General features: G+C 45.5%; 2 protein-coding genes and 1 non-coding gene across 12 annotated transcripts in view; all 3 read right to left on the reverse strand.

The window, feature by feature from the left end:
• Positions 1-189: 189 nt before the first annotated feature.
• On the reverse strand, positions 190-12,778 carry POMT1 (protein O-mannosyltransferase 1). 2 transcript variants are annotated; one of them, XM_059865298.1, is made up of 21 exons: positions 12,695-12,778; positions 11,901-12,018; positions 11,165-11,308; positions 10,399-10,505; positions 9,747-9,797; positions 9,262-9,408; positions 8,166-8,277; positions 7,728-7,793; positions 7,507-7,600; positions 6,914-7,069; positions 6,214-6,344; positions 5,897-5,992; positions 4,469-4,561; positions 3,391-3,487; positions 3,210-3,302; positions 2,585-2,705; positions 2,238-2,335; positions 1,624-1,737; positions 1,013-1,139; positions 753-930; positions 190-522 (listed from the first exon to the last, which is right to left on the reverse strand). In XM_059865298.1, the coding sequence occupies exons 3-21, from the start codon at positions 11,284-11,286 to the stop codon at positions 348-350; spliced, it is 2,178 nt and encodes a 725-aa protein (XP_059721281.1). In that variant the 5' UTR covers positions 11,287-11,308; positions 11,901-12,018; positions 12,695-12,778; the 3' UTR covers positions 190-347. The 2 variants fall into 2 exon arrangements, with proteins under 2 accessions (XP_059721281.1, XP_059721282.1); XM_059865299.1 differs by lacking the exon at positions 11,901-12,018 and having other exon boundaries at positions 12,695-12,714.
• A 253-nt stretch (positions 12,779-13,031) lies between these two features.
• The window catches only part of PRRC2B (proline rich coiled-coil 2B), a 46,690-nt gene continuing 33,346 nt past the window's right edge, over positions 13,032-26,375 (reverse strand). For 4 of the 9 annotated variants that reach the window (XM_059865127.1, XM_059865128.1, XM_059865126.1 and 1 more), the window contains exons 23-32: positions 25,968-26,054; positions 24,970-25,074; positions 24,089-24,281; positions 22,788-22,885; positions 22,014-22,141; positions 21,160-21,397; positions 19,592-19,768; positions 18,829-18,920; positions 18,188-18,308; positions 13,032-17,797 (exon numbers count right to left, since the gene is read on the reverse strand). In XM_059865127.1, the coding sequence (XP_059721110.1) occupies positions 17,657-17,797; positions 18,188-18,308; positions 18,829-18,920; positions 19,592-19,768; positions 21,160-21,397; positions 22,014-22,141; positions 22,788-22,885; positions 24,089-24,281; positions 24,970-25,074; positions 25,968-26,054 (1,380 nt within the window). In that variant the 3' untranslated portion in view covers positions 13,032-17,656. Of the gene's footprint in view, positions 17,798-18,187; positions 18,309-18,828; positions 18,921-19,224; positions 19,317-19,591; positions 19,769-21,159; positions 21,398-22,013; positions 22,142-22,787; positions 22,886-24,088; positions 24,282-24,969; positions 25,075-25,967; positions 26,055-26,375 lie in introns of those variants that run through there. The other 5 variants (XR_009489053.1, XR_009489052.1, XM_059865130.1 and 2 more) reach the window with 5 other exon arrangements.
• Positions 23,773-23,853, reverse strand: LOC132337237 (small nucleolar RNA SNORD62). The gene has a single exon (XR_009489113.1). It is a non-coding gene; the product is annotated as a small nucleolar RNA SNORD62 (small nucleolar RNA).

Here is a 26,375-nt window from a genome sequence, read left to right on the forward strand (position 1 = left end):
AGTGCCAGAAGGAAGAAACCATCACAGTATTTCCAGGAAAGAAATTGTTGCAGTTCCTCCCAGCAAAGGAGCTGGGATGCTGTTGACTGAAGTCAGCAACCTTCACACCGTGAGGGGCAGTGAGGGGTGAATATAACAAGGGCAGAAACTGGGAACTGTGCTCGTAACAGCTGTATTACTGTTGAGACCTTTTCTGTAACAGCATTCCTTTATTTTCTTCTCCTGTAATCGTTAGATCTGGACTGATACAAAATACCTGAAGTGGCTGTTAAGATTTCCATGATACTAACAATAAATTCTTGGCTTTGCACAAGAGGTGTTTCCCTTGCTGAAGCCAGCTGGAGTGGTCACTGCTTTCTGATCAGGATGTTCCAGGTGTCCTTCCAGCGCAGGGCCCGGAGCTCCGCGAGGGCCAGCGCGGGCTGCCCGTAGGTCACGGGGCTGAAGGTGCAGTACACAAAGTACACCCAGGAGAACCAGGCTACAACCAGGGCACTGAACATGCTCTTGAGCAGCACAGATCTGGGATCAGAGAGGGAAAGAGCACTCAAGTTACATCAAGGCTGGCCAAACACTTAATCCAAAAGATCTGTGCCTGGCCTGGCTTCCCTAACTAAAGGCAAATGACAGAGTTTGGCCAGTGCTGGAAAAACCACTGCTTTCCCTGCAGCAGCTTGCCCAGGAGACAGCCCTGGAGAAAGAACTGTGCCAGTCCTCCTGTTCAAGAGAACTATTCTGCTGAAGCCAAATACCTGCAGAGATGATCGCTGAGATGCTGCAGTACCACAGGAATCAGGAGAATCTGGAATGTGACAGCAGGCAGGTAGTGGTACAGGAAAAGTGTTTTCTCCATCAGGAAGAAGGGCAGGTAATTCACAGCCCAGCCTCCACCACAAATGCCTCCTGCTGATATCCAGAGCTGCCAGGCATCTGCAGGAGACAGGAGATGGCATCTGAGAGCAGAGCAAGGCACAAGCCTCCACCTGGACACACACACAGAGTGCAGCCAGACCTTCAGGGATGTCATAGATCTTCCTCCTTCGCCGCAGCAAGTACCACAGGGACAGACACAGGTAGACCACAGCAGCAGCATTAGCTGAAGTCCAGGTGGCAACATTCCCAAGGAGGTGGATCTGGGCCTGCAGGATAGATGATGGTCTAAGCCAGAAGCAGGAACATGCTGTGGTTCTTCTAGGTAAGTTTAAATATTACCTACACAAACTTGCTAAATTAAGCTCCAGAATGAGCCTGCCTAGTAACCTGGAACAAAGCTGGTTGATAAACTTTTCTGCTTTAGGACTCTCGTGTAATGGAAGGCATTTAAAGGATGCTATTGGAGATGAACTCATCTTCTAAATGAAATCAATAATGGAAACTATTAAACTGCAATTTACCTTAAAAAAAAAAAACCACAAGCAAACATGATTTAATTAAAAGCAACTCCTGTCAAACCTGTATCTCATGCTAAAACAAATACCTCACCCCTCATGGAAAGTATATTAATACAGGAGAAGTCCTTGGCTGGAAGCTGCAGCCCTGCTCTGACTTCTGCTCCCGGGGCTCACATCTGAGCTGTTCTGCTTTCTCAAAAGCTTCACAGCTACTTCTGCTTCTTGTACTTACCCCTGAGGTGGGGTGGAGCCAGTAGGCAATATTGGTGTCCATTGTGATCCAGTCCAGGGCAGAGGAGCTGTACTTATGTTCTGTGTCTTCGTTTTTTAATGTGAGTATTTTCCACTAGGAAAAAAAAAAGGTAAGCAGAAGGCTTTCATCATTGGAACAACAAGTGGAATATCAGGCATGTGCAGCTCCAGATGTAAGATCTTAAGTTTCTAAGCTGGGAGTGGAGAAATATTTTACATATCTCATATGGATACAGATCAATACAATTTTTTTTTTTTGTTGTTATTAAATAATGGATTTCTACAAATATAATAAGGGGCATCAACACCACTCACTGCACGTACCACACATTACAGTTCAGTTTCAGGCAGCTTCTGGGTGCCCAACCAATTTTCCTCCCCCTTTTTTGTTACACAATCACTTGGGTATTCATTACTGGACAGCCCAGGTCTTTAATGCCCTTATAAGTGCATTCAGAAACATTTTTTTACAATGAGGAAGCCAAACTATCAGCAAGGATTAAACAATGAATTCTCAGGCTCAGAGTCTGCAGAACTGCTCAGGTTCCTGCCCTGCAGCAGAAGGAAAAATGAAGGGAATAGCAAGACACTCACCTGCAATTCTGTAAACTTTGCCATGAAGCTGAGGTTTTTACTGATGTCCATCTGTGTGGGAGAGTGGAGTTCCACTTCCCTCTCTTTTTGCTCTTGGCCTGGAAGAAAACAGCAAAGCTCAGAAAAAACCACATCACAGGCAGAAAGCTAGAAAGGGGAGAAAGCACACAGGCTCCTCACTCTCCCAGGAGTCCTTCTCCAATACATCACCCAACTGCAACAGCACTTGAAGAGACTTTGTAAGGATTCTGACACCGTGGTAGAATGAACACACTGGACACACACACAGTACCACCTTCCCACCACCATGAAGTGAAACCTGCTTCAGGAACATGGCTGAGACATACTTTTCCCATATCTGTGCTCTTCCACATTCCACACCATGCTCTGGTGGTAGCCTTTGGACAGCTTTTCTCCAACCACCTCCAGCTGCCGGTATCCCCACTCAGGCAGAGATGCTCCACTGAGCTAAAAGAGAAAGACAACTGTGAACTTGTAAACTGAAAATTCTACCAGTTTGAACTTCAGGATGGAAGAAGTTCTTAAGCTCTGCCCGAGCACTGGATGACAGCAAGGGACTGCCAGAAAATGTGTGAAGAGTCACCACACAAAACTGTCTCAATAAATGCTACAGCCATAAAATCAGTGATTCTGGCAAACTTTGTGAAGAAAAAGATCCTTAAGTATTCCAGCTGCTCTCACAGGCACATAGACTCAGCATCAGTTTGTAAGCCCCAGTTGTGTAGAGTGGTCACAGCCTCTTGAGAAGCAGGACAGCTTTGATACTGAAAGGGAGGGAGTAGCAGTGTGCCAACCCAAAACATGCTCTTTTGTCACACTGAGCAATCGTTTCCTTTCATTTACTTACTTGGTTATTTGTTACAGTGGTATAGCTATTTTGGAGCAGAGTTTTTGAGATCACAAGAACTGCATAAAGGAAAAGCTACAGGCAAATAAACATAACCCACTTGCCTTTAGCACTGCAGAGGTGTTCACATGAACAAACCTCACTTCTGACAGAATTGTCTTCCACACATCCGTGTCAGACTCACGATTTACAATTTCCTACAACAGAAAGATGATTTTGATCCATGTTGTCTCAGCTGTTTCTGCTGGAGCATGATCATCTCCTCCTCTCCCTCTGACCACTTACCACTCTCCAGAGGTTCTGTGCTGGCATGGAGATGTTATAATCAATATAGCAGGAAACTTCTTGGGAGTGGGGGCTAAGAGGGGCAGCAACATCATGCCTAGAAGATAAAAAAAGGAAGATCCTCTACCACCATTTCCTAAATACATATAAAAAGCAAACCCATATGGAATTGGCTTAGACTGGATTCACTAATAAAGCAAAAAGTAACTCATTTATTGGGATAGCACTGTTTACTCTGAGAGAGAGCATTCCCCACAACCAAGAGCTGCCAGGAACAGGCTCAGAGGAAGCCAATGCAGATGCCTGCGATGCCAGGCTGAAGAACAAGCACTGATTGTGACAAACAGAGACACTGTTCACTGGGGTTTCCAATAATGAACAAATTAGATTTGGAAGGGACATAGCAAAAACCCAAGCTCAGAACAACCCCCTTCCTAATCTGAGTGATATTCAAGTACACACAGATGCCCTTTGGGAAGCAATCAGGAGGCAACTTCATACTGCAGGCTTTCAAAACAGGAAAGAATCTCTGGCAATCAGCCACAGCACACCAGATTCTCCAGCACATCCTCCTAACTCATCCTTCAGGTAGGAGCAGGCCATCGAAGTCAGTGGAGTTGGATTTGGGTTAAGTCACACAAAATATTAAATACCTGCACCTGTCCAGAGTGGGGGCAATGAAAGGGTGAGGATGAAGACTGACAGAAGGGACTCTGTACTTAGGAATCTGCAGAACTACCATGAAATGAGAACGACTGTGAAATCCTCTAAAGGCCACTAGTAGAGAAGAACAGAAGCAGTAATCAACCATTAAGAAGTTTGTGATTAGGATCAAATCCCACTGCCAAGTCAATCAGAAAAAATAAATAAGCACACAGCATCCTTCCTCTGGGCCACAGGGATGGCATATGGAACTAACCACATGAGGTCCCTCCAAGGCTCACTGCTGTAAAAATCCACAAATAGCAAGCAGTTTATGGCATATCTGAATGCAAGGTCACTAAGTGTTTATTCTGAGAGCCAACCAGCAGAATGAGCCAGCAGGCTTGGCAGAGCAGAGCAGGAGGAAAGGACTTACGTGTTGAGGTAGCGAGTTGTGATGCCATGGACCAGCTGCACAATGTGCCCGTGCCTGACAGGCCGTGGGGGGTTACTCACCACCAGCTGCTGCCTGGGGAAGGGACACCCAAGAGCAAATGGTTAAATTGGAAATGGTTAAATTATATGCATCTTTATATAGACCACAACCTTGTCATGACCAAGTTGTTCGATCAAGAAGCTGCAGGCGGGGACAGACATTTAGGCAAGAAAATGAGAAATTAAAGCAATATATAGATTGTACCAGAATGGAAGCAAAGCTCATCAAGGCAAAGGTGAGTTAAGGGCAGAATGAGTCAGAGGCTCAGTAATGGGATACTGACACTCCAGGCATTAGGTCAGCGGTCTGAATCCAGGTCAGTCAGGAGTGAATTAAGGTTCTTACTGTCACACAGCTGTTTGGTGGCTCGTGTGAAACACTGAGTGCTTCACTGAGTCTGATGGGTGCTGCACTACAGCTGGTGTCACTTTGGCAAAATTATAGGAGAGATCAATGGCTTTTACACCATATAAACTCTCACCTGGCTTCTGGACAGGGCCATGGCAAGGGGGAACTGCAATTCACTGAACTGCTGCCTGTATTTTACTGCTCCATAGAGGAACTTCACATCCTCCAATGCTCACAGGAGTCTTCTGAGTTTGAAGAATTTTAAGAATATATTTGGGGTTCTGTGGTTCTGTTAGAGCCCCTACTTTAAAGTTTGCACTATGGACAAACTTTCCCAGTGTGAATATGACTTCTAATAGCATACAGTCCTTCTGACAGGACTCTTTATACAGTTCTCAGAACAACACAAGAAACCTACAAAGCAACTTTTCGATCAGTATGGAATTATGTCACTCAAAGGCTTTCACTGGCAAAACAAGGACAGAGAGTCCTGCTCTGCACTGACAGTGACAATGGCAAAACCCTTCAGCACAAACCAGGCCCCAGGTACAAGCACCACTTGGAATCCTTCCCTATGTGGCAGATCTTACAGCTCGTTCCACACTTCTAATACAAAGAACTACTAATTTTTCAAAAGTGTTTTCTACTCTTTTCTGAGACTTATTCAAGTTTGATAAAACTCATCAAGACACTCTAACACCATGGCTCACACTTCAAAAAGCAGAGCTTCCCTTTCATGCAAAACACCTGAAGAATCTCCACTGGTCCTGTGAGTCTTTAAAGTTCCACTTGTGCACAGCACAGCCCATGTTCTGGCAGGAGCAGTTCAGACAGGATTTTAGAGTCCTCAGTAATGCTTTTACCACATTGAGAAGGATTGTGCAAAGAGCTGCAATCACTTGCTCAGATCACACCAGGCTTCTGTACCCATAAGCAGAGAAGAGTTATGTCCAATCCAATCCAGGCCCTGGTTGGGATTTGGAAGCATATAGGTTGAATTTAAATCTCTTGCATACTCACATTCCAGGATCTTTGACAATCCACCAGTTGTTCACATCCTTGAAGGGATAGCAGGTCACCTGCTGCTGATGGGAACTCCCTCGGCCATTCTCATACCTGCACAGGAAGTAACAAAACCCCAGAGAGGTGTAAAGGCACATCTCTGTGCTCACCAGTGCCAGCAGTACAAAGCAGCACCACATCACTGATCATTCCCACAGAGCACAGGGGACTCTGAAGGATTAATGAAAACACTGCCAGGACCCAAACTACTACAGTTGGACTGGCAGGTGAAGCAGAGCTGACCCTCCCCACAGAGACCCAGGCAGATTCCTCACCTGATGGGGTAAGTGTTGGTGTGAGAGTGGAGCCAGCACTGCATGGGCTTGCCCAGCACGTTCCGCAGGGTGATCTGGGAGCCATAGGCCACCTCTAAGGGCTGACCCTGAGTGATTCGAGCCAGCCCACCCTGAGAAGGGCCAGGACAGGGTAAGTACAAAGAAGAAACAACCCACAGGCTGTTTAAATTCTATTGAGTCACATCCCACTTCAACACAGCAGTATCTTCACACAGTGCCTTCTCATTTGGTTTTATCTACCAAAATCAAGTCTTGCAGCACCATACTCAATAGATAGTAAATATACCGACACCTAAAAAACTAAAATATTACAGGGTCTCAGGAAATATCCCTACAGCCATGTTCTAAAAGACAGGATAAGCACTCCTATAGTATACCATGTCACCATGGGAGAGTTCAGTATCTATCTATCTCTATCTACTTCTGTGGAGTTTCCTGCAGGAAGGGATAAACCTTCAGCAGAACAGTGAATATATTGCTCTTGCTTCCCTGGGAAAAGGTTTTCATCTGTTATTAGGATTTCAGTTATTATTGCTTCACCTTAAAGCAGTACTTCAGCAGCAAAACAGTTAAATGACATAAAAGAGACAAAATATGCAGGAATAAAGGAAGAGGATTAAACTAATAGTGAACATTTCCCCCTCATGTCTCTAATAAATCAGACCACATTTTCCTTTACCTCTAAGCTGGCTTGGAAAGCACTTGTCATGATCTGGTCATGAGGCCCAGAGCGATACAGCAAAGCCAAGTGAACGTAGAAAAAGCAGAGGTACAGCCCCATGGGGATGATGATGAGGGCCAGACCCCGGGCTAGAAAATGGCACAGCAAGGAAACCTGGAAGAACAGAGAAAACTCACTGCTTTCGTGCTCTAGATATTAAAAATTCCAGAGCACTTAGCTTTATTTGTTTGTCTTTTCTAAGTTTTCCCCACTGCTCTCATTCAGCTGTAACTTTGTGGACAACTGGGTAACTTCCAGCAAGGATTTGAAGTGGAGCTGGCAGGAGTGTGTGAAACAACTGCATGTTCTGAGTCACACATCACCAAGACATGGATAACAGCAGAAAAGACAGTCACACACACACATATTTTTATTAAACTTAATTCCATCTTCCCCAGCAACTGAGCTGGGAACTGTTCTATGATAGGAGGGTTTCCAGACAAGGAATTTTAGACAAAAGCCAGCTACAGACTGCACTGTTATCTGTGGGCTTGAAAGGCTCCTGCAATGAAAAGTGACAAATAATATATTTTGCATGCTGTGCTACGTACATTTGATAAGTTCTGGTCTCCTATCATGTGCCAGAAGTGAAGTCCTGCAGTGGTCAAGAGCAGCATATAGGTAAACAGACCCATATATTTCACTCTGAGAAGAAAGTGCATAAAAGATGAACATGGTTAAAAACTACACAATTACCTAACACAAGATATAAATATTCTAACATTCTCTTGAACAGTAGGCATTAAAGTCCAGGTAAGACATCATCACTTACCCAACTGCACAAGAACAGGCTACTCCAGTCAGCAGGAGCCAAAACCACCAGCTTCCAGAGAAGGCACTTAAAGATAAATGTATTGAATCACTTGCTAGGCTCAATTTAAAGATAATTTTACTTTACTAAGGATTACTTCATCTTCTGCAAGGATCAGAGAACAAAAGAGACAAATATCTCTAAATTCAGTGCCTGTAAACAGTTACAAAGGAGAATTAAGTGACCTGTTATCATCAGTGTTTCTGTGCACAGAAGGAAACCTTCCAGTAAAAAAATCTGGGTGGGCAAATAAATGCTCCCAAGAGGTTTTATTTCTGTTTTAAAATTAAAAAAGACAACCCTGCTAACAGCAAAAGCAGTCTTTAACACTGCTCAGGAGAAAAAGACAAAAAAAGTCACCATGACAATATCTCCATGTGGGAGACAATCCAGCTTTACCTGTGCTTTTGCAAATTGTAGAACTTCAAGTAGGACAAAACTCCAAGCAGGATAAAAAAAATCAGTATTGATTCCAGAAGCATGAACCTTGATTGAGTGATCAGAGAGTTTTCTGGTGGAAAAGAGAGACAGACACAAAATTAGAGAAACTTGTCTATAGGCAAGTGCTACCTCAGACAATCACACTGCTATCCAACAGAAGGACCTTCCCTTTTAGGAACAGACAGCTCCTACTGGCTGTAATGGGCAAGTGCTGGGTTTAGAGGGACAAAAACCTTCCAGCAGGAGAAAATTACATGGACATAACTGTTTCCAAGACAAAGAGGTGGGCAAGCAGTGAAGTCTGTCAGGAGGCAGATAAAGCTGCTGCACTTCCTACAAAGGCAAAGAAAATCAGTCCTGGGAAATCCAGAGAGGTGCTTCTCAAAGCAGAGAGTCCAGGCAGCAAGCACAGCAAGCAATGAGCACCACAGCAGATCTGCAGGAAAGGGAGCTGCAATGAGCCAGAATCCGAGAAGCTGGTAGCTAGGAGAGGTTTCTCTTATCAGGCTGCTAAAGAGCTGCTGAGAGGCTCTTTCCCTTTCAGGCAGCTGCCAGCAGCCCCTTAGAGAAAACAAAACCAGCTGAGTTGTACACACCAGAACAGTGTCAAATCACAGTGCTAAGGACACAGGCTGGTTTGCTGCAGTTTGGACTTGAAGAAATTTGAGCTCTGACTGCAAGTTGAGTTGTCCTGCTGTTAAAAGCCAGTATGCTGTAAGTCACCCTGTAAACCTCTGAGGAAGGGAGTACAGGCCTCCTTGAATACAAGAAATGTGGTTTCCTGTGAGGCTGTTAAGGCTGCCTGCTTTGGTTAATATTGAAAAGAACTTGTATAAAACCCAGAAGGGCAGCCTGCTGCAGGGCTGTGAGGATGGAGGAGACCAGGGAGGTTCAGCACAGACTGACACAGGCCAGGGCTGATGTTTTCTGGGGAGATGTTTTCTGTTTTCTTGATGATGTTTTCTGGGGAGATGCTACTCCACCCTAAACATTCCTAAGGGGAACAGGGACTCTTCTCCCCATGTATGAAGAATGCTCAGTTGAACAGTCTTACCTAAGAGAATCAGAAGAGCAGCTCCAAGTGCAGCACAGTGGGAGAAGTGCAGTTCAACCAAAATCTGGTAGGCTAAAGGCACACAGAGAGCACCAGCCAGGGCTGGCAGGAGTCGCAGGGACCACACAGGAACATTCATGCTGTATTCTGAAACAACACAGGAAACAGTGATCCACCAGTCTGGAGACTTAACTGCAGAGAGGACAGACCAACACAGAATTTCTTGATTGTTAGAGGAATTAACTCCTACTTGCACTGATTTGTCCATCTTGTATTGCTTAAACTTTTTAGCTGACTTAGAAAGCCTGTGCTATGAATTCATAGTACTTTTAACTTGTGCTAGAGACCTGCAGAAGACTTGTTTAAAATGAGAAGTGAAGGTGCTGGAAAGTGTTATTTCCACTAGACAGTCAAAAGGAATCTGTCAGTTGCTGAAATTCTGCTTATTTTCTCTAAAGAATGAGACAGTTAAAAACAACTCTTACCAGCCCCAATTCTGTTCCATAGGAAGTTTCCATCAAATCCTCCTAAGTAACCTACAACATAAAAAAGAGAGTTTCCAGTCTCAAAGCACATATAAAACCTAGTGCTAAATTGGGAACCATTTCCCAAACACACAGCTTTTCCTTCCAAGGCCCTCTTTCCCAAAAGGGTCCTCTTTGATACTGTTCTGTCTGCAGCAACACTTGAGAATGTGCAGAGACACAAAGACTATAAATTGGGAACAAGGGATTCTCAGTGACAAAGTCAGATGTATATTTAATCCCTCCCTCCCATACAGACACTTTGATGTTGTGGTATCTCAGCTGCATAAAGGAACTGAGGCTATTTCTTGCACTAGCAGTTCTCATCTTACTTTTCTCTTTAACCAAAGGATTGGATAAGATAATTCATCTTTATCCAAAGGATTGGATAAAAATGAGGTGATGGATACATGGCTTCATCATCCCCCCCCCATTCGTGCAACAGATCCCTAACAATCCTAAATGAAGGAAAACTCAATTCTCTCTGCATCAGAGTCTCTCATCTGCCTTGTGCTTTCCCCACATAAGTGGATTTAATGATTCATTTCCAACCAGCACCTCTCTTTCCCACAGCAACAAGCAACAGGCACTTCCCAGTTCCAGGAGACCCTACCTCCCAAGGCCAGCAGCATGTGGCCAAAGGGTGGGCCACTGTCATCCACAAAGAAGATCCTCTTCATGTAGAGTGAAACAAATTGGCCATAATAAACTTCATCAAAACTGAAACAGCAGAGGCAGAAAAATGTCAAATCTAATGGCAATTATCCTGCAGGGATACTCAGAAAGCAAACACCAACTTGTTGGCAGAAAGCTAAGAATGCAAGGAAGCACTGAGGCTTTGCCCCTTCTCCTCAGGGAGTTTCATTAGGGAAAGATTATCACTGTATTGGCATTGTTCAGCCTGGAAAAGAGAAGGCCCACAGGGGTGGCCTAATTGTGGCTTAGTGGTACCTGAAGGGAGCCTACAAGAAATATGGACTGAGACTGTAAGAGCCTGGATGGCAGGACAAGGGGGAATGGCTTCACTCTGACAGAGAGTGGGTTGAGATGAATTTTAGGAAAGAATTCTTCCCTGTGAGGGTGGGCAGGCCCTGGCACAGGGTGCCCAGAGAAGCTGTGGCTGCCTCTGGATCCCTGGAAGAGTCCAAGGCCAGGCTGGAGCACCTGGGATAATGGAAGGTGTCCCTGCCCATGGCAGGGGGCAGAATAAGAGGAGCTTTAAGATCCCTTGAACCCAAACCAGTTGGGGATTTTGTGATTCTGTGATTTACAGAAGCTGACATCAGTCAAGCTTTGCTCTTCTGCTCCTGCATTCTTGCTCACAAATGTTTGAAAAACAAGTCTGTGTCATTCAGGAATAAAAGAAACTCATTACTCACACCACAGCCCGTGGATAGCAAAGCCCCCAGAGACGACTCATTAATCCCATCACAGTCAGTGCCACAAGGCTCACATTGATCTTTGCAGTGACCACAACTGGCTCCTTCAGAAATCCCAGCATCCTGTCAGAGGTTTGTCTGAACCTTTGAGAGCAGAAGAGAACAGCAGTCACCCTTTGGCTCACAGAAAGCATCGAGCCTTATTTCTGCTACATGCAGCTCATGGTAATTAATTTCCCAAAATTCTCTTGCTTTTCATGTTTTTGTGTTTCTATTCTATTTACAGGACTAGTTGGAAAAACAAAATTACTGAACTGACACACTTTTCATCTGCCCTGCTTCTGCCTGCAGTAGTAAGCTAGAAACCTTGTGTATTCTTGCACTGGTTCTGCAGAAACACAGCAGCTTAATTCTCCAGCCTGTATTCTGCTTTGAGCAAAGCAAACCTCACAGCCCGAACTCTGATGCTACTGATGGACAACCCATGTGCTCAGGCACCAGATGACCTCACTAACTGAGCTATTTAGAGCCCAGGTAGCTTTAAAAAAAAACTCAAATAAGTTACTTCCTTACAAATGGAGGTATTTCTTTGGGAGTGGGGAAGGGAGGGGCAAATCCCCCAAACGTCCTCTGCATTACAAAGCTGGTTACTGGAGCACAGGTACCGGTGCTGTTTAAGCAGAAGTGCTAAAAGCTGGGTCAGAAAATAACAGAGAACCCTGCCGTGCCTCCTCACCTCAACACAACGGAAAGTTACCAGAACAAATCCATCTGCGTGGCTTTGATCAGGGGAGAACAAAGCGACATGTGAGCACATCACCACCATCCAGGGCCGTACCACTGGCCTGGTTTCTCTACAAAACAAAAGCGCTGCGTGGAGCAGAGGTTTTCAGGAGCCCCTGGCAGAGCTGTGCTCCCACCTGGGCTCTGCCACCCCCTCGCAGGCCCTGCGAGCCCGGGAGCTCCTGGTGGAGGCCCTGCGGTACAGCTGGGCTCAGGACAGGTGTGCAGCACCACCTCGGGCTCCTCCTCGGGGCTCCCTCAAACCTCTGCACCCCTTCTGAGGGGGGAGCAGGGCCAGGGTCCCCCACCCCGCCCTGTGCCGCCTTTAAGCTCTCGGGGGGCACCTCTGACCCCACAGATGGCCCTCAGAGGGTCACCGAGCCCACCACCCACCGTGTATCCAGCCCAGCATCCTCCCTTGGGTGTTTTTGGGGGTAGAGGAGCACCAACCCCGGCCCCCCCGGGGCCTCGCCCACCCCCCTCAGCTCTACGGGGGTGAAAAGCGCGAGTGTCCAGCGGGACCAGCATCGCGACAGGGAAGACGCCCGGGTCCAGCACTAGGACCGGAATTAGGATCGGGACTAGGACTGGGATCGAGAGCAATGCGGGGATCATGATCAGGACCAGGATTAAGACCGGGACCAGGCCTAGAACCGGATAGAGATCAGGACTGGGACCCCTGCCCCACACGGCCCCGCGCCCCGGGGGGCGTGGCCTTTCCGCGCGCCGCGCTCCACCCGCCCCTACCTGGCGATACCGGACGTGACGTCAGACGCACGAATCGGCACGGGGCGGAACCAGGAAGTGTTTCCATGGTAACGCTGCGTGTTGCGACCGGGCCTGGCCTCCCAGACATGGCGGCTGTGAGGGAGCCGCCAGCATCACCACCGGTCATAACCAGCGACCCGGCCGCTGGAGCTTTTCTGGTGCCTGTTTAGTTTGTTTCTTTGGTTTGGTTTTTTCTGGGGTTTTTGTTTTGTTTTTTTATTTTTCGTTTGTGTTTTGTTTTGTTGGTTTTTTTTTTGTTTTAGATTTGTTCTTTTTTTTATTATTAACTAAAATAACCAGACAACGAACTGGGGAATTTGAGAAAAGCATAATCTGCTTTATTTTTTTAAATTTTTTTTTATTTAAATAAGGAGAATTCTTTCATATGGAAAGAGCTAATACAATCACATATTTGAAAGGAGAAACAATAGGTACTGAAACGAGGAGAAGGGCAATAAAGAGTGTGCCGCAACTGGCCTGGTGATTCCGTGATTCGAATGCCGGTCCGAGTTAAAGTTTCCAAAAAATATAAACAGGTTGCACGTTACACAATTATCCATCGTCTGCCCTTTCAAATATCTGGTCTACATGAAAAGACAAAGAGAGGAAAGGCCAAAAAAAATTTACTATACAGGTCATGAAGTTAAAAGCTTTAAGGAGGACAGTATCCCCTTGAGAAACAACAAATGCAATTTATACAGAACCAGAGGGAGGATTCCAGCTAAGGACAATGCCTAAGACATGCTAAGGGGTGAGCGCCTCACTGCTGCAGCTGTGATTCCTGGGGACAGTCAAGGACATCTGGAGCAGCCAGAACAAGCCACTAAACCCAAGGGAGTGTCCATGGCCACTGGAAAACCTGGTGGTCTTTGGATTAAAATAAACAACAAAAATAGCTGGACTCTACTGTCTCTTTATTCAGCAAAATTCACCTTTTCTGTCCATGTGCCACAATTAAGCACGCTGGTGGCTGTTGTAAATTAAATTTTATTCACAAATGCAACTTTCTTATGAAGAAACTGGGTTGCTGAATAAAAAATAACTAGTGCTACAAAGAATTAACCTGTGCTTAACCAGCCTGGAGCAAAAGGGAGGGTTAAAAAAATGCAACAGAAGGAGGTCCTGGCATGCAGGGGTGCTGGCTGCAACGTGACTGGTGTAGCCAAGAGGTGAGAGACAGCAAAAACACTCAGGTCATTTGGAATACCTATCTCTAAATACACAGGAACCACAGGGCAGCTTGGGGCTTTGCAGCATTCCTGCAAGGAAGGTGTGGATGGAGTGAGTGCCTCTGCGTGAACACCACACACGGGAGTGCAACGGGCAGCAAACAAATCCAGAGGTGCTGACACTGCACAGCTGGCACAGCCAGGAGCAAGCTATGGAACACCAACAGCAAGACCTGTGTCACTGGTGACTGTGCTGCTTCTGCTTGTCTTTTAAAATATACTGGAGTGCCTTTTTATTCTTTTATTTTTTTTTATTCTCAGACTTCAATGTTGATTTATTTTTAAATGAAGAGCTAACAGCAGAAGGGGTGAGGGCAGCAGCACTCACTGGAGCTGCTGGCCATGACAGGGAACTGATCACACAGCTGCTTCAGACCTTCTGCTGAACAAGAGCAGCAGCCAGCTTCTCAACATTCCTGCTTGTTGCTGCAAAGATGGGCTCCTCTTTTCCCTCCCCCTGCACCCTGCACCTTTCTCAGCAGAAGGAGACTGCAATTTGGTCGCTGACTTCCAGTCAAAGCAAAAGCAACTCACAAAGGAATAAATCGACAATAAATCAACGCTTCAAAAGTGCAGACAGCAAGCAGAAGGACCCACTGCAACTGTACTGATACGTTCTGTGCATCTCCATCCTCCTCTCCACGCTGGATTTTTATCAGCTCCCTTGGCTTTTCTGCTCCTTTGAGGATCAGAGGCTTTTCCTTTTGACTCCAGAGCACCACAAACTGCACTAACCTTGGACTAGCTTTAAACAAACAAACAAACAAACAAGCAAAAATATATGCCAGAGAAGGATATTGCACCGTAGAAATTTGGGCTCTAAAACTGCTTTCAATCACACAAAACTCCACTAATTGAGAGAGAGTCTTGCCAACTGCAGCTGACAGTCACGCAAAGTTGAGAAATGGAATGAAGCTCACATGCATTTCTTGGCCTTTCCTGCACAGAATAATTCAGACATAATATATAAATAGAGCAGTGAAACAATTACTTTTTCACCTAGACCTACAACATCAAATACGTATAAATAAATTCTAGTGTTTTATTCTGTTGGGGGAAGGAATGGAGGGATTAAAAGAGAAAGAAGGGTGACCTTTTTCAACAGGAAGTTTGGTAGTTCTGATGGCATGTACACCAGAGGGACTGCAGTAACTTGGATCTTGCAATAACCCAGTTTCTCCAACACGTTTGACCATTTTGAAGTCACACAGGTGGGAGGAAGGAGGTTAGTGTCTTTGTAAAGCTGAAGTAGTGTGTCTAGAGTAGGGAAGAGATGAGAAGAGGGGGGCTCAGGTAAGTCTCTTTAGCCATTAGTTAGATTCTGGGCTTGTATTAGCTAGGGCCAGCTGGGCAGAAGGATAATAAAAAAATCCCAAACAGACAATTCTGCCGTTAATGGTATTTCAAGGGAGAAAACAGAAACAAGGGTGGGATGACTTACTGGAGGTGCAATCTTTGGAAAACACTGGGAGCAGGACTAGCAGATGAGGATGCAGATCTGGGAGATGTCTGAAGGCTGGGGAAATATTTGTCACTAAATCTCAAACCCTGTACTTTAAGGAGGATGCTAGAGAGATGCTGGCACACTCTGCTCTGAAATTAAAATCATAAACCTAAGAAAAAAAAGAGCTCTTATTTTTTCTTAAAGTACCATCCTATCCCTTTCCCTTTGGGTTCTCTGCCATGTTCCATGGGGACACCTACGGAGAGGGGACATTACTCATTACTATGCCTAAGTTAGTTTAGGTTTCTAAGCTCTTTAAAGCTACTGTATAAAAATCATATTTATGCCTAGCTTAAAACTTCAAATGCATCCTTACAAAGTTACAAAGGATCTTTTTCCAGAAAGGGGAGAGGGAGGGGGGGAAAAAAAAAAGCAAATGAAGAAACAAGAACACCTTTCAGATCCCTTCCCCAATACATTCTTTGTTCAAAATATCTTCTTTGGAACCACCACCAAATGACTTTCTGCCACCCAGCAGAGGCTGATGCACAGCCCGTGAGCAAGCTCCCATCTCCAAAAACGGTTCTGTCCCTCACTTCAGAGTGACCAGCCTACTTTACATTTTGAAAGAGCTAAACAACACAAACCAAGTTAGCTGAAAGTAGTATTTACTTTAGACTACCATCAGGTGAAGGACTTCCAAGCCCTTTCAGGAACTTTTAGGTCCGTCCTAAAAAATCTACGTACACACACGCACACACACACGCACGCTCACGTAAACCAAACCCAAACAGCCAAAGAAATAAAACCCAACCTCTCCCACTGGGATCTTCCTTGTGTAGATCATCAAATACTGGAGAGGAGTGGTGAGGTGACGATGCTGTACACACACTATATGCAACTGCATCAGAGTAAAGAACCCTTTGCTGTTCACCTGGGGAAGGAGAGGAGAAGGATGATTCCAATCTGCCTCTGTAACCACGCGCTTCCAACCCAAAACAGGAGGTTCCAAGTGTGCCTTGCAGAGGGGCTCCCTTACCAACATATTTCTATGCAAATTTTACAAAAGGCCATGGAATAGAGGAATAGAAAGCAAGACTTGGGGAAAAGAGCAAAGCTTAGGAGAGCAGCCCCGAGGGAGGAACACAATATAGGACAAGTCTCAGGAGACACGAAGAATTCGAGCAGCCAAGGCAGGGAGCATGAGAGAGCATCACAACTACAAAAAGTAGTCCATACAGACCCGTTGGCTCTAGCCAACTCTTCTGACCCATGTGCTGGGAGAAGTTTTTTCTTCCTAACAAATGTTACATTTTGTAAATCTATGATTTACATTTTGGCGTGTGTTTTGCAGTCACTAAAAAAATCTGAAACACACAAAAAGGAAAAATTAAACACCTAGATCTCTATGAGCTTGCAACAGAAATCTGGTGGTTTGAATTTTTTTCCTTAAAATGAAAATGCTAAGTTTTGTTGTGCACAAAGCACCCCAAAGCTGTGTTGAAGTGGTGCAAGTTTCAGGATTTATGCACTGATGTACTACATATCTTTAGTACACATTTCCTCCTACTGCAAGCACTGCCTCTAGCTTAGAACAAAAATACTGAAGAATTAACAAATGTCATTATCTGTCCTGTTTTTTTTAATCAAATAGTCTGAAAGGCTAAATCATCTGGGGAAATACACCCAAACGAACTCGAACTCTCAACATAGCACAGAACCATATACAAAACTAAGCAGAGTTTTGTTAGAACACCATTTTAGCTGAAGGGAATTCTTTTCTGAAAGGAATGAGGAAAGCAGAAAGGGGGGGAATGAGAGAACATATAAAAGTTCTGCTATAAACAAAGATACAGCTTTTTTGTAAAAACCTCAGCTGCCTTTAAAATGAAAAACCTCAAACTAAACCCCTCTCCCCCAGTTGCCACTCTGCTGAGACAGAAGTAGGGAAGGAGAAGGATGGGCTTTGCCAAGTGAGCAATCACAGCTACCTGTGGATGGGGCATGGGAAAGGGGGAAATAAAAAAAAAAAAAATGGCTAAAGCCACTTAAAAGTCACATGATTGGTTTGTTTTAAAGCAAGCAGGTCAATGTCATATCCACTGTTTCAAACGGCTTTGTTGGGAGAGGGGCTTGAATGATGTTGCTGTAGTCAGTCAGTGTGGGGTGGGGATAGATCTGGTGAGATTCTCAGGAGATCCAGTGGGGGTCCAGTCTAAGCTGTGGTGCCTCTCAGGCAGCAGGACCAGCTAGGCATCAGAGGTGCTCCTAGGCCTTGCTCTCCTCCACTTTGACTGCCTGAGGTTTGATCGCTCCTGTGCGCACTGGCTTCATCTGGTTTGTGGAGGCTGTTTCTTGCAGCTTCACTGCTCCCAGACTGGCTTTGTTATCATCCACCCGCTGCTTTGCCTTTTGACACAAAAACCAAAGCATTAGCTAGGACAGACACCTCTAGGCAGGCAGAACAAGCAAACTGTGACCATCATTCATGCAGGACATTGAATTTGCTCCTGTAACACCTCACATTTAAGGATCTCAGTGTCTCACGTATTTGGCAATGAAGTAACTTTTAAAAACTCCACAGTAGAAATTAGTAGAACTAATCTCTCCTGTCTTTCAAATCACACAGAATTACTCCTGGACTCAGTAAAACACCCACTAACTCAGGGGAAAACACCAACTCCCACATGGAGCTTCAGTTACATAGGCCTTTCTGCCTTTCCTCTGCAGCCCAAGGCACAAGCCTAAGTGTGCAAGAGCAGCTATTTTTGGGCTGTACAGAGAACTCAGGTACACTACCTGCTGTACGTAGTGTCCTTGCACAGAGCCCATGCTCACTGCTGGTCCCGACGGCTTCCCGCTGGGGCTGGCAGAGCTAGGCCTGGAAATCGAAGAGTCGACAACATTCATGGAGTAAATTCTACAATGGAATGAGAGCCTTATTCATGTGTGAAAGACAAAAAGACAGCAAAGCAGCAATAGACAGGGCACAAGTCTGTGCTGTGCAGATCAGTGAGCTCCACAGTCCAAATGACGACACACGGGTCGGGTAGGAGAAAAAAAACGAAATTAGTCTCGCAAAAGCCTCAATGGCCTGATGTGTCTAGACATGAGCACTCCCATCTTCAGGACCAAAAACATTTATTCAATGATCCTCAGATTTCCCACCTTCACAAGGAACAAAAGCACACACCAATTCCAACGTGCCTTTGAGATTCAGTGAACAAGTAACTTCATGCACTTCCCACAAAGCACCGGGTCAGGTACACACACTGGCCCACACCCAGAATGAAAGCCATGACCATGCATTTAGACACGAGTACTTGGACTGAAGTGAGCACGTTCTAGACATGAACAGCCAGGTGGATCTCGTGCAGGGATGATGGGTGCACCACGTTTCTCTCCCATCCTAAGGAGCCCAAGCTGTGTGAAGGTCTCACCTGTACGTGTGTGGGGACGGGACTGACCCTCCGGAGGACATGCTCTGTTTACCATCGGAGAAATGAAACCCTTTCATTTCCATCTGGGAGGACTACAGAGGAAAATGAGTAAGAGAGAGTATCATCTTTGCATTCACAAATCACTCATTACTTCATATAAAAACTTAAGCCAAATGTTTGCCCTTCTCCCCATCATGCCCATTTAAAAGAAGAAATATTTTTCAGGTGAAGAAAGTGAGGCTTGTAAGTGAAATAATCTGTTTGCATTTAAGCACCAAGCCGGCAGCACAAGCAAATACAGAACCTGGAAGTTAACTGCTGTGCTCTCTATCCCCTATAGTAAGACAAACTTATGATATGAATCCATCAAACCAGACATGACATTAATATACCTACTCAAATGGACAAGCTTCACAACAGAGTGAAATATCTGGGCAGTATTCCAACTGTGTCTGGAGCTCACCACCCCTCAAGCACTCTGGGGAAACCTGTGTAAACATGTAATAAAACTGGAGACTCCAAACTGGATCAAGGCAGGATGTGGCTCCCTGGAAACAGAATGATGACCAGCAGCAAAACCTGAAAACTGCTGGCTTGCACTTTGGAGATGAGGGAAAAGGGTTCCTTCATTTTAACAGCAATCCTTGGCTTGGATATTTAAGGATCCCAAACAAGCCATTCTCCCCTTTAAAAAGCAAGGAGAAAAATTCAACGCAGGAGGGGTTACTGAATGCCATGAGCAGCACCAGGAGTTAATCCTTACCTCCCTGCTGGCAGCAAGAACAGAAGGCTGGGATCCAGGAGGGAGGATTCTTCGGGGAGCTCCTACAGGCAGGTTTTGCCCCTGGGGAAGCTGGATGGACTGTGGCAGAAGCAGGGGCTGCTGGCCAGAGCCGTAGCGGGGCAGAGGCAGCTGGGAGCCAGGCACAGGCATTGTCAGCTGTGTGACAAGGACATGTAGTTACCTTAAAGGCAGTAACAGTCTCGTGTTTGACATGCTGCCTCCCAATACCCTGAAAGCACAGCCTTGCCAAAAGGAAGCTCCCAAACAGCGCGGTCTGGCACGGAATACACGCAAATGACTGTAACAGAGGGACTTTCACACACTGAAATGGATGTTCTGGCACTGCTGCCAACACTCTTATCAGCTGGGTCTTTAACATGCCATCAAGTTAACCTAACTGCCCGTGGGTGGGGGCTGTTCTCCATTCCTACAGCCCAGTTTTCCAGTCTTCCTCATGGTCACTTCATGTGGGTCTGTTTTCCCTCCACACAATGGCAATGTCAGTGCAGTGTCAGGTGCTTTGTTTTCACCTTTGAAAATCTACATTCTTACACCAAAACATTCTGAGGACTGGACCTCCAGAGAAAGCGATGGGGACCTCAGTTCCATGTTTCACAGTGAGCTTCAAACCAATGATGGACATAATTAGGAGCAATCACAAAAAAAAAACTGTAGCTCGGGGCTGAGGCACCTCCTGTTCCCTCTGATTTTCTCACAATTGCTGGATTTGGGAGGTTCTAGCAACACTTTAGAATAAATAAATAAACCAATCTAAGGCTGGCAAAAGAAACCAAGTTACTCGCTTATGATGGATAAAGCATTTCTTCAAATATTTTGTTTGCCAGTGTTCTCTGTATTTTCCTCACCTAAGTCACTTTCAGGATTAACTCTACGTCAGCCACAACATAAAAATCCCTCTGAAACAAAAAATAAACCTTAACAAGTTGCACAAGATAAACGTAAGATGAGTTTAATAAAATTATCAAATTTCTCCAGAGAATCAGAGCACATGCCCACAAACACAGCTATGGTCACAGTAGAATTCAATGTTTTTATGTGAACCATGCTTTATTAAAACATTTTCACACATTGAAATTCCTGTTAGGATTCTGCCAAACAGATCAGCTGAAGCTGTAAATAAGACTTGGACGACAAATGAACTGAGAAGACGGATGAGCCTTTAATACAAGTTCCTAGTTGCCCTGGAAGCTGAGGTGATGGGAGAGATGACTGGGATTTGGCTCTCAGAAGAGGTGCTTTTAGGACAACCATTGCATCATGGCCTCCTATGCATGCAGCACTGGAAGGTCTGACTTCCAAGTGACAAAATGACGTCTCAGCAGGGACAGACAAGGTATGAGCAACCATCTCATTAAATAAGGTGCTGCATATGTGAAACCATGGTTCACAGAACAGTGTCTCGGGGAAATCTTCCGCCTCTTTACAAAGAGTTTAGTTCAGACAGACATGTTACAACCCATCCTCAGAAACAAGTGGCTGTGAATTAGCCTGGACCAAAGGAGTGGCTCGCCAGTCCTGCTCCTAACCTGTGTGAGCTGAGAGTCCATCATCTGGGAGGCTCCCATACCAGCCTGGTTTATTTGCCCCTCATAAACCAGTGCCTGGCTTCCGTTCATGGGCTGATAGGGGGACCCAGACTGGGTTTTCACCACCTCCAAGGGCTGCATGCCTGGGAAGGCGGAATAGGGAGGCTTCAGAGCAGTGCCTCCTGTCAGGACCATGGTGCTGGGCTGGGACAGACTGGGGTGCATGTACACCTGAGACCTGCAGGAAAAAAACATGCTTCAGTCATGATGCACAAAACCTTTGGAGACTGTACAAGCACACCCTGCCAAACCATATCCTGCCTGCCATCAGCTGTCAGACAACTAAACTGACAGCTCAAAAGTAAGCTGTGATGCCACTTTCCATTTTAGTTTCCAGGATTTTTTACTTCCACTCTTAAGCTTTTACAACCACGTCCTTGTGCTGCCAGAATATTCAACAGAACAATGTCGTGTAGTATCTAATATTTATGTTTCAATATCCCACTAAACGACCTGTGCATTAGCAGTTAAGGGAGGATTCAGGTTACCTAAAGTCTGCAGCTGTTTTGCAAAGCAGGAAAAAATCAGAAGTTAAAGATTCCAACAGCTCTAGCAATTAAGAAGGTTTGTTTTTTTAAACCTCAGTGTTCAGGCTCTTGAAGCACTAACCACTAACTACTAATTCTGATTTTTTCAGTCTCATGCTCCCTACACTGGCACTGTTATTAGGGGAAGGAAACAGCATTTGAACAAAAGGGAAAGGGAACATGAGTGTGGGGTATCTGACCAATGTACCCAGACATCAGGAACATAAGACAGCCAGCCACAAGGAAAGGAAAACAGGAAGCAGTTACCTGAAGGGCTGTATGGAGCTGTACATCTCCTGGGACTGGGAAACAGGCAGACCACCCCTCAGTCCAAGCTGAGCTTGGGCCTGTAAGGATGTGTGGAGGGAAATGGGAATCTGTTGAGCAGCAGCAGCCTGCAAAATAAATTAATATGACTGAGAGGTACAAGAGGAGCCAGAAACTCTCCAGGGCTGTTAAAAACCCATCAGTTTCCTGCATGAGTCAATCTGCAGTCACAATTACCTACATTGGGCCTTTACCCAGCCCTGCACTATTCCCCAGAACAGCAGCACTGAAAGGGAACACACTGCCCAGACACCCAGAGGCTGATGCCTGCAAGAGGCATTTGATGGACATGAAGGAACCAAGATGCTCCTCATACAGAGCAGGCAGTAACAATCCCAGCTCTCACCTGTCTCTACTCCACCTTGAAAGAGCTCTCCCCAGCCCTATCAACACCCTATTTACTAATGAAGTTACTCATTATTATTGACTGGCTGGGGAATTCACTAAATATCACTTCATCTCACACAGGCCTCAGCATCTGCTTCAGTTAAAACCAGTCCAAGGGCACTGGTACAGAAGGGGAAGAACTCCTCAATTCCCTCCCTTCAGTTCCACTAACCTCTGACACCCACTGGGAAGAAGCACTCAAGGAACCTAAAGGGAGCCCCATCTAATTTCCTTTGGGCTGTGAAAGTGAAAAATTACTCCTTGTTTCTTAAGTGCCACCATGAAGAATCCTTGAAATACCACCTGCAAGCTGTGCTGCTCCCTTACCTGTTGGTAGCTTTGCTGCTGAGGTATTGTCTGAGGGACCAGGCGGGGCTGACTTGCAAACACGTGGCCATCCAGATACAGGGGTGGAATATGGTTACCTGGACATCACAAAAGGCAGGCTGTAAATTCAAGGTACAGGGGAGATACAGGCACAGCAGACTGCAGAGATCTGCAGGTCAAGACTATCTCCTACCTCTCAGCAAGTTAACACAAACATAGAACCCATTCAGAAATGTCTGTAAAGCTCCTAAATCCACATACCAACATCAGCAGTAGCAGGATTGCTGAGAATTAATCATACCTTCCTGTCAGAGGCTAAATGTAAACTCAGGTTTCCCACCTCCACAAAAGAGTCAGACACTAGCAGCTCAGAAGTTGGTAACCTGTACTCTGAAATAAATGCCAGAAATCTGCTCTGCAATCATCTCATCTTTGCAGCTAAGACAGACAGAAAGAGCAAACACGGCGTTTAAGGCCTTGACACATGAGATCTAAAAGCCACATTCACCCCAAGGGTGGCACCAATTAGTAACTGCTGTGCCACTCCTGTGTTTTTGTGCAGATATGAACCACAGGATTAAGCAGCAAGATTAGGGTGGGTGAGGAAGGATATCACCTGACTTAGAACAATCTGTTTACCAAGTGGAAGCTAACTACAGAGTCACTACACATTTCACTCTGTTCCTGAACTGAGACATGAGAAAGACAGGGCATACATGAGAAGTCCCTTGGGACCTAGGAGTCATCCCATGGAGAGAATCCCAGTATATTTCCTCTTTCCAGATGCTCTCCCTAATTACACACACTAACATGACTGAGTTAAGCTTTTTCTTTAACTAAAAGGCAGCAACACCTTCCCTTCTCCCAGAGTTCTGTGAGCTGTAAGCCAGTTGCTGTTTTGCTAAAAGCAAAAGGTGCTCAGAACCTATGGCTTCAAAGGCAAACAAGCAGAGGAATGATTGATATGATATTGGGACTGTTGAAGCCTCTCAGCCATAGGTCTCTTTCCTTCTATTCTACTGGGCACACAGTAAAGGGCAAGAAAGATCTACTGAGACATCAGAGACTTCCCACTACACAGGGAAAGCTGTCTTTGTATTAAGCTTTCACCAGTCACATCTTTAAAGTGGGGAGTCAGTCCCTCTTTCTGCCTTGCCTGAGTTGTTAAGGATCTGTCAAACATCAGCCAGCCAGTTACTCTACACAGAAGCTCTTCTGACCGTGCTCTCATCTAGGAGAACCAGAGGATGACTCCCAGATAACAATCAGACAATGCAAATGCTGCTGCAGTTTGCAGGTACCTGGAATAGATGCAGAAGGTGCTACAGATGCCACAGGCATGGGAGGCATAGAAACTCCACCAAAAGAGCTGTAGCTGACACCGTTGGAAGCTCCAACACTGGAAGGAGGCTGGATGCCTGAGCCTGCACCTCCTGGGGAGTTCTGTTCTGGTAAACTCGGAGAGTTTTCCCAAGCTTTACGAGCAGACTCCATCTATGGAAACAAAGAACAATAACTACAGACAGTTCAAATGGGGAGGACATTACCAAAGCCCACAGCTGCTCATCTGTGTTCTATGAGCTCAAATTCCCTACACTCTAGGCACAGTGGAAAGCTGACAGGTCTGAGGTCAGGAGGTTCTACAACAATTTCTAATGGACAAGAACCCTTCACAAATGCTCAAATCCCTTGGTATTTGCTGGGCTTCTCAGGTTTGGGATGGAGGTGGATTTTGGTTTGGTTTATTTGGTTTTGTTGTTGCTCTTGTTTGTACACCTGGGTGGGGTTTTGTTTGGTTTTTTTTCTCTCTTTACACCAGCAGGCTTCCCAGGATCCCTGAGCAGCCACCTTGCCCAGTACAGAAACAGGAAAGCTCTGTTGCACTTGGTTCTACAATTAGCAAGGACTTCCTGCATTCAGGACTTAAAGCACTTGCACTCATGTTGAACAGCACATATGAACAATTTTTACAAAAGCTAACTGAAGTTTAGCAATACCTAACAAAATACTCTGGGAAAGATCTCCCCACAGAGACATGGTATCCACACACCTTCAGAGTGATCTCCCCACAGAGACATGGTATCCACACACCTTCAGAGTGATTTCCCCACAGAGACATGGTATCCACACACCTTCAGAGTGATTTCCCCACAGAGACATGGTATCCACACACCTTCCTTACCTTAAGAGTAAGGTCAGCAGTGGGGAAGGACATGGGGTTCAGGCCGATGCAGCGCTGGAGGTGATGATCCCTTCGCAGGATGGGAATGGACTGTGTTAACCCTGCCTGAGGGGAGAGTCATAAAAGGTGAATATTTGTGAACTCTTAGGAGAACGGTATGAGCCACCAAGGCTGACAGAGGTTCAGCTGGGCAGCTCCTGTAAGTGCACATCAAAGAATTCAGTCCCTGGTGCTACTGCACGAGCCAAGTGCCACATTCATCTAGGGTCCATTCTGCTCTTGCAATAAAGGAAGCTTTGGTTATGTGAAAAGACAGCCCTCCATGCTGAACTATATCAGCTTCCACTTAAGCATCAGTTTGATCCAATAACTTCCATTTGCAGAAGAGTTCTCCTTCCTGTCCCATACTTAGAAACTACCTAAGTTTCAGACAACACCTGTTTCTGAAAAGAAACAGCCTAGAAGACATAGCTCCAAAATCAAAACCAGACAGCCTACAAACTTGAAGACATTTCAAAAGCAGCTCTGTGTGTCTGTCTCACATTGCTGTCTACAACTGAGCTACCAGCTGGGCTTTCAGTGTGCTCACTCTTTCATACAGAATAATGAAATCCCCAGATGGCTGGAATTAGCTGGAAACCTCCAAAAAGGCCTGACCACCATGTTACAGTTCTCTGCCTTGCTGTGACAGGTGCAACCTTTGAGGAAGCTGGGCAGTCTGGGTCTAAAGATGTCACCATCTGCATCGTGAGAGAGACTGGCCATCTCAGAGATGGCTTTACACAGGTCACAATGATAATGAACTTACTCTCTACATCACTTCTGCATTTGTGACACTCATTTTACCACAGTATCATGAGACTTCCATTTTGGATTTCAGTGCTGCCTAAGCATGAAATATGAAGTCAATGCAAACATGCTTCCTTTCTTTGGAAGCATCTGAGATTTACCTAAGGAGTATCTCCAATGAATCCATGTCAAAAGAAAAAAATACTTACATTACTGGCCAAGGCATCCTGCAATTTGGTGACAGGGTTAGCTGCAGTGCCAGAGGCAGAACCAGGTGGCAAGCTGAAGTCAGAGTCCTGAAAATGCAAAACATATAAAATTCAAATCCGGGTCCATGGGCCACTCCTCTGCTTTTCATGGTTAATGACTCTAGCCTGAATTATGACACTACAAACTTAAGACTGATCTCCAGTAAGGCTTGCTGGAAACTGAAAATACCTCTTAGCATTCAGCAGCAGGCAACCCCCAGAGGCACACAAAAGCTTGGCCATGATTTGTCCCTCACCTCTGTTACCACCCCAGCTGGTCCTTGGGACAGTATTTCCAAGTGGACACTAAATGTCTGCCAGGACATCCTGAGTACCTGGTCTGTGTCAGTAATGAAATCTAAGGCAAAC

This window comes from Haemorhous mexicanus, chromosome 21 (assembly GCF_027477595.1).
Source record: "Haemorhous mexicanus isolate bHaeMex1 chromosome 21, bHaeMex1.pri, whole genome shotgun sequence".
Lineage (NCBI taxonomy): Eukaryota > Metazoa > Chordata > Aves > Passeriformes > Fringillidae > Haemorhous > Haemorhous mexicanus.